At 49.2% G+C, this 8,251-nt stretch overlaps 1 protein-coding gene across 1 annotated transcript; it reads right to left on the bottom strand.

The window, feature by feature from the left end:
- Positions 1-6,572: 6,572 nt before the first annotated feature.
- LOC125758413 (uncharacterized protein K02A2.6-like) lies at positions 6,573-8,007 on the bottom strand. The gene has a single exon (XM_049415500.1). It carries the CDS (start codon positions 7,977-7,979, stop codon positions 6,726-6,728), a length of 1,254 nt encoding a protein of 417 aa, XP_049271457.1. The 5' UTR covers positions 7,980-8,007; the 3' UTR covers positions 6,573-6,725.
- Positions 8,008-8,251: the final 244 nt, after the last annotated feature.

Genomic DNA, 8,251 nt, shown 5'->3' with positions numbered 1-8,251 from the left:
TACATATACGGTGCATGACGGCGGCGACGGCAAAATCCAGCCGAGACTGTCCATATAATTGCTATCGCAATAAAACAGCGTTTGTGACACCAGACGTACTGTGCGAATTTAAGGTCTTACCATTCGACTTATGCTCCGCGCCTGCTGCTTTTCGGCGCCTCATGGATACCATACTCTCAGGGCTGAAGTGGAAGACCTGCCTAGTTTATCTTGACGACGTCATTGTGTTTTACGCACAGTTTGACGAACACCTTGAGCGGCTGCAGGCGGTTCTGCAGGAGATACGGCCCGCCGGCTTGACGCTGAAGCCAGAGAAGCGCCACTTTTGCTTTGAAGAGCTACAGTTTCTTGGCCATGTTGTCAGTTATGCAGGAGTTCGTCCGAATCCTGAGAAAGTTGCCGCCGTCGCCTACTTCCCTATACCATTACCATCAGATAAAAAGGCGTTTTCTGGGCCTCTGCGCATATTATCGGGAGATTTTGCACGCATTGCGTCGCCTTTAACTCGCGTGACGAGATGTGACGCTCCCTTTGTTTGGGGTGACAAACAGGAAACTGCTTGCAATGTTTTATGGCGACGTCTACACACGCCCCTAGTGCTTGCCCAATCTGACGAGACAGCCCCTACAAAGCTGCATACTAACACCAGCAGTGCTGGCCTCGGAGCTGTGCTTGGGCAGCGCCAGGAGGAAACGGAAAGTTATCGCCTACGCAACCAGAACTCTTTCACGTGCCGAAGCAAACTGCGCAACCACTGAAAAAAATGCCCCGCCGTGATATACGCGGTTATGAAATTTCGCCCATATTTGTACGGCCGCTCTGTCAAGGTGATCAGTGACAACCATTCACTGTGTTGGTTGACAAATCCTAAAGATCCTTCCGGGCGATTGGCACGCTGGAGCGTTAGGCTACAGGAGTTCGATGTGACTATTGTGTACAAGTCGGGAAAAGGACACACGGACGTTGACTGCCTGTCTCGGTCACCGATTGCGTCGGCTGCTTCTCTCGATGAAGGCACAGCATTCCTCGGAATCCTCGACCCGTTGACTATTGCAGACCAACAACATGACGATCCTGGGCTGCTTGGCCTGAATTATTTAGAAGGACGAACTCAGAAAGTCTTTGCAAGACGGTTATCGTTATTATGTGCACAAAACAAAGTCCTTTACAAAATGAACTTCTCATCAGACGGATCCACCTACCCGCTGGTTGTCCCTACCGCTCTTCGTTGTGAACTATTGAAAGCGTGCCACAACAAGGTCACCACTCGGCATTTGGCTACAAGCGCACAAGCGTGTAGCCAAATGCTCTCAATTTATGTGGACATCGAGCACAAAAACTGGGACGAGTTCTACCTCATATAACGTTGGCTTACAACACCGCTAAGCAAGAAACGACACGGATGACCCCATTTCGCCTGGTTCAACGACGAGAAGTAAGGACAATGTCGGACGCGATGCTGCAACTCGAATGCGCTGACATTGAAACGAGTGCCGCCGCATTTACTCAACACGCGGAGGAATGCAGGCAGCTCGCAAGTGTGCGAATATACCAAAAGCGAGAGTTCGACGTATATCTCTAAAATGTGCGTCATAGACCTGTAACCTACGAAACCGGCGACAAGGTATGGGTGTGAACGCCTGTACGAAGACAGGCCGTTTATCCGAAAAGCTGCTCAGTAGGTACTTCGGACCTTATCCAGTGCTGCGACGACTAAGTGACGTCACCTATGAGGTCTGTCCCGGATAGCCCCCACTGTACAAGGTGTCACCAGCACCCACCTGAACTTGTGCACGTAGTGCGCATAAAGCGAGTAAGCGAGTGACTTTGCGAAGGACGGTCACTTGTACAAGCGTCTTTATGCGCAACTGACCCGACTATAGCATCAGGGTTGAGGACACTGGACTGGCCAACCGGCTATAGTAGCCGCCCGCCGCATCCTCGGTCATGGACAGCATTCCTCCTCTCCTTCTCCTCCCTCTTCTCATCTTTATCTCCCTTTCCCCCATTCTCCTACAGGCGCTGAGCCGTGCTCCCAATTAGGGTTGCAGAAGTTGCGCCTTTTCCTTTCCTCAACCTCTCCTCCTCCTCCTCACTCTTTTAGAGGGAGGCAAATGCCGCGTCCGCTCTGTGCAGACAACGACACTGATGTGAGCTCTGACAGTCTCGCGGAACGAGACTGACCGAAGAAGAAGGCGTGTCTTGTGTCTACGTTATTGCCTATGCTGCTGCATAAAACGGGTTGTTTGATCTTCTGCTAAATGTCTTAGTTGTCTGTTTGCGGTGCACCGCGACAACATATATATATATATATATATACATATACGGCCGAGGGTGTCCGCGAGTATACCGCCGAGAGTGTATGCAAAACCAGCTGAGTGTATCAATATAATTGCTATCGCAATACAATCACGTAAGTAGTCACCTGACTAAAATCGTTTAAATCTAGTCATGTGACTAAAATTGCGTAACATAATGTAATTACTTGTCACGTGACTATAAACCACGTGGCTAAAAATCACGTAATATCATGTAACAACTAGACATGTGACTGAAAACACGAAACATTACTTGACAAAGTAAGGTGACTGAAAATCACGTGACATCTGGCCACATGACTAAAATCACAGCAACAGCTACTCAAGCGACTAAAAGTCCCGTAACAGCTTGTAAAATCTAGTAACGTGACAAAACTAACGTAACCACTAGTCGCGTGACTATAAATCGCGCAGCAGTGCGTAACATCTAGTCACGTGACTAAAATCGCATAAATCACGTAAGAACTAGCCGCATGACAGCAAATCACGTAAAATCTAGTCACGTGACTAAAATCTCGTAACATCAAATTAACAAATACTCATGTGACGTAGCGCAAGTACCACCTAGTCACGTGACTAAAGCCACGTAACACAAGGTAACTTCTAGTCACACGAATAAATGGCATAACATCGCGTAACCTGCAGTCATGCCACTAAAATCCCGTAACGTAACGGAGCAAGTACTCACCTGACTAAAATCACGTAACATCGCGGAACAACTGGTCACGTGACTAAAATCACATAACATCGCGTGACAACTAGTCGCATGAACAAAGAAATGGAAGGAAACAGATACAAAGAAGAACTACCACAAATAGAGAGGGAAAGAGAAGAAAGAAAGGAAAGAATAAAGAGACGCAAGGAAAGCCACCCAGCTACGCTCTTCGTTCATGCTCGGCACCACAAGTACGAAGCTGCTATAATTGCTTCAGGTGTCAAACCGCACTGGCAATTCCGCGTGCACGCGCATTAGGTTTAATTACAGCGCACGTGCCCCTTATGCCTCTGCGTGAGAGTGACGTGCTGTTTACGCGTCAGGCCACTATAGATGAAACAGCTGCGTTGACCTTGTGTCAGAGGAACGGTGAATAACCGGGGGCGTAGAGTTTAAACAGGTGACGCGATTGTGGAGGTGGATAAGGGTGAGAGCATATTGCTGGCCATCAGAGTACGACTGAACGCATACGCGTCAATCGACGTGACGAGGCTGCTTACTTTGCTCATTCGCAGGGCAACACAGTTTGCGTGTACCTAAGTACGCAATGCCAAATCTAAGAGGAAAAGTGGCCCTCATAACAGGTGGGTGCAAGGAGTGTTTTCATTTGCTGACGTGTGTGTGCGTGCGTCTGTGTGTGTATGCGTGCCTGTGTGTGTGTGTGTGTGTAGAGAAAGAGAGAGAGATAATACTTAGTGGTAGTGCCAAACAAAAGTTACAATTTCAATTGACATCCCTAATTATCCTATATTTGTATGCCTGTCGCTCTGTTGTGGCGAGTGACGTGAGTCAATTGCGCCTTGCTTAAGCGGTGTTCAGCAGTAGTGATATTCTGCTGCAGTGACATCACATCATCATCATCATCATCATCATCATCATCATCATCAGCCTATCTTCGCCTACTGCAGGGCAAAGGCCTCTCCCATGGTCCGCCAATCAACCCGGTACTCTGCTTTCTGCTGCCACGTTATACCTACAAACTTCTTAATGTCATCTACCCACCTAATTTTCTGTCTCTCCCTCACGCGTTTGTCATCTCTTCGATTCCAGTCAGTTACCCTTAATGACCACCTTTTATCCCCTTAGTGTAGGGTAGCAAACCGGATGCTACAATTCTGGTTAACCTCCCTGCCTTTCTCTCGTTTTATTATCTCTCTCTGCCGACGTGCTACGTGCCCGGCCCATATCCATTTCTTCTTCTAGATTTCAACTATGATATCCTTAACCCCCGTTTGTTCCCTGACCCACTCTGCTTTCTTCTTGTCTCTTAGGTTCCACCTATCATTTTCCTTTGCATCGCTCCCTGCCACGTCCTGAATTTAATTTGAACCCTCCTTTTAAGTCTCCAAGTTTCTGCTCCGTAGGTAAGTACCGGTAACATGCAGCTGTTATATACCTTCCTCTTGAGGAATAGTAGTAGACTACCATTCATGATTTGATAATGCTTGCCGAATGAGCCCCATCCCATCATTATTCTTCTAGTTATTTCAATCTTATAGTTTGGCTCCGCACTTACTACCTGTCCTAAGTAGACGTGTCTAAGTAGACCACCTATCGCAAAGCGCTGTTCTCTGCGAAGATTGTTCCACATTAATTTACATCACATATGACATCACATATGTAGTCGCAAAGGCGATTAAGAATAACGGATGGAGAATAGCGGAAGGCTAAAAGCTTCTGCGTCCAACCACTCCTGTAAATCGGCGTCCACAGGCGGTTCTGGTCGCGTTTGATGTAATCAGCATAAAATCACAGGGTCCCTTGCGCATTCACCTAAGACGACTCGAAGGCGAAAAGCACCTTTTCTTTCTTCTCAGTCGACGTATTAGGGAGCCCACTTGAACGGCCGGTCAAGTAGGCTACCTAGATGTATTTATTCTGCCCCGCCCTTCTCTGAAAACTTCGTGCACTTAGCGGGGTTTCGTACTGCCTCCAGGATCGGAGGCATCACACCTGCTTTTGCACAGCCTCCGTGATGAGCGCACCTTTGACGAAGCTACGTACGATGTCATGCGATGACGTTGTAGGCTTATACCACAGGAGCGAAGGAACGAGACAGCTGAACCAGAATGGACGCCAGCAGGGAACACGAGCCGTGGCTTGACGTGCCACTGCGAAGCACCGTCTTTATTTTTTCTTCTCTTGAGGTCCCGCGCTCACGGGTTTGTTCGCCGCCCAAAGGAGGGCGTTGCAACGCCATTATGTGGGGTTACGTCACGTGGCGTCACACCAGAATTAGTGACGTCACGAAGACGTCACAAAATGTTGCGTTCTTTGACGTCACGTTGGCGTCATCACGTGATGACGATTTAGAGTACCACTCGTTCCCGACGCCGCAGGACGCGCACGCCGCCGACGACGCGGGACTCCGACAGTCAAATTTCGTGTTTAGTGAGGCATATAAGGCTTTCGCGGTAATAATTATGAGCGTGTTGTTGCAACGCTGGAGAGATGCCTTGAGTGCGCAGGTGAGCGATACACTGCCCTCTTCTTCGCGGCATAGCGAATGGGAACCAACTTTATTCCAGAACCCAGCGCCACTGGGTACCAGCGTCCAGTGCCATGCCTGATTATGGGCCCAGTGTCGCGCTGAATAATGGGGCGCGATTTAGCGGCGTTTTACTGCGAGGCGCTGCATACTCAAGCCCAAAAGGGCTCTACAGCGTTAACACGGCGGTTCCTACTTGCCGTAGATAAATATATTAGCAAAGAGAGTGATATAGAAAGCATTAGTTCAATAAGAAAGCCGCGTGAAAAAACAAAGCGAAAAGATCGTCACGAAGATTCGAACTTCCCACTTTCTGATCCCCGACGGAGTACTCTACCACTGCGGCAAGCTGAAGCATGGCGACCTCGCCATAAAACGACTAATCATTACAGGAACACCGTCTCGTTCCATATTTTGATGTCGCATGATCAGAAAGGACGCACCCTTCCTTTTCAAATCAAGCTTGCTTCTTTACTAGACACAGTCAATGGGCTGCCGGAAACGAATGAAATGCCCATAATCGAAAGAGCGCTAAGGTCGTTTAAGAATCCCCGTCTTAATTCCGAAAAATATGAAATGAATCAAGGAGCAGGGTACAGTTTGATGGCTGTTATTGCTGATTTTTAATAGGCGTTCCTCGCTCTTGCTAATGATCCACATGTAGAGAAGCTTTGTGATGACTCGTTCGATAAACGCGCGTACATGAATTCATACTGAGTAGCGACGATATTACTGCTGGGCGGGCGTGCCTGTGCTGATTTGCAGTTCTGTCGATACATAAAACTAATAAACCGATGAGCAAAAAAGCAAATACAATGCGCTGAAAAACATAAGCCAGGGCGTTAGTTCACTAACACGGACCACTTGACAGGTATGTGTTCGGACATATTCCGGCTGCCTTAGGTGAGTCTGCGTGCGTTGCTGAAAGCGCGTAGCATCGATGGCCATAGCTCCTTGTGCGAACACCGTTCACAAGAAAATATGTGTGACATAGTTCCGACAAACACAGGGCGTGTGTACAAACGTACGACAGCACGCAGTTTACGGCGAAACGTAATCGTTTATTCCTGCTACTTGGAAGTGTATATAAAGCAACTGAAGGGGGAAGGGGAGAGAGAGAGAGCAAACGAAAGGCGCATGCGCCACCAGCACGTGCAGAGCAGTTTCATAGGAACTGACGTCACTTTACAACATCTATCTTCCCTTAATACTGAAGTCGCTGCACTGGTTTTCGTTGACGAGTAGAGCGCCGCAAGACTTGGGCTGGTTGGTCGGGCACGGCCGTGGCAGCGTTACTAGATGTGGCTCCCGGGTGAACTTCGGGATCAGCTGCTGCAGTGCCCCTGTGTTCAGTTGACGGCATCGGCGACTGTTCATGGTGGCTAGTAGTGCCAGATTGTGATGCTTGCCTCTCCGGTTCTTGATCCGAGTCGATCGTGGGTGTCGAGCATTGCCGCTTTCGCAACTGGTCAACAAGTCGTCTTAAAACTCCGGCCGGCGTTCGTACTCCAACCATCCGAGACCCTGCAGTAGACTCAACAGTTCTTGGCGTCCATCTTTCACCCGTTCTGAAGTTCCGAGCGTACACAGCTGCGCCCGGTGATGGCGGTGGCCCCTCATCCGCGTCATCAGACGAACCTGCGCATGAAGGAGAAAAACATGCATTCAGGCGGGATCGTATTTGATATCCGAAGAGAAGTTCTGACGGCGATTTCCCAGAGCTGTTCGGCGTCCTTCTGTAATTGAAAAGCAGCTTGTTTAGGTTATCTTCCAACCGTCCCTCATTTAACTTCTTGAGGCCATCCTTACTGGTCCTGACTGCCCTTTCTGCCAGACCGTTCGATAGTGGGTGATAAAGGGCTGTGCGCAGGTGCGTTATATTGTTCATCTTGACAAAAGTTAAGAACGTGTCACTGGTAAACTGCACTCCGTTATGAGAAACGATGATTCGTGGCACGCCAAATCGGCAGAAGATAGCACGCAAGCCGCTGACTGTGCACGCAGCGTTGGCTTTTCTCATGGGCACCGCTTCGATCCACTTACTGTGAGCGTCCACGACCACTAGAATCATGCTCCTTGCATGCGGACCAGCAGAATCAATATGCACTCGTGACCACTTTTCTGTGGTAGGGGGCCAGCTGATCGGAATAGCTGACGTTGTCATGGGCATGTTTTGAACACAGGTGTGACATGATGCGGTAACCCGCTCTATATCGCCATGTAAGCCTGGCCACCAAAATGACGATCTAGCGACCGATTTCATGGCAGAAGATCCCTGGTGTGGCTCATGCAGAAGGTGTAAGACGTGACGTTGCGCCTTCATCGGAACGACTACTCGACGGCCCCAGTACAACAACCCGTGAGCCAAAGACAGCTCCAATTTCTTTTCGACGAAGGGTGCCATATTCGCGTCCAGGCCTTTTGCGCAGGACGGCCAGTCGTCCTTCGTGAAATTCATCACTTGACTTAAGAGGGGTCATCTGCAGTGAAATGCTTTATTTCTTCGACTGACACAGTTGCCTCATTGAAACCAACCAAGGCTAGTGCATAGTCTGGTGGACCTGCTTCGGGGGGTTGAGGCTCTGCCTTCCGCTGTGGCAGTCTACTGAGGGCATCAGCGTTCAGCAGCTGCTTACCGGGAGAATATTGAAGTTGGTAGCGGAATCCACCCAGGTACAGCGCCCAGCGCTGTACTATGGCGGCTGCCAAGACTGGAGTTGGTCGGTACGC

The sequence above is a fragment of the Rhipicephalus sanguineus genome, chromosome 4 (genome assembly GCF_013339695.2).
Source record: "Rhipicephalus sanguineus isolate Rsan-2018 chromosome 4, BIME_Rsan_1.4, whole genome shotgun sequence".
Lineage (NCBI taxonomy): Eukaryota > Metazoa > Arthropoda > Arachnida > Ixodida > Ixodidae > Rhipicephalus > Rhipicephalus sanguineus.
Note: the sequence above shows the minus strand (reverse complement) of the source record. Positions and strands in the feature narration are given on the sequence as shown.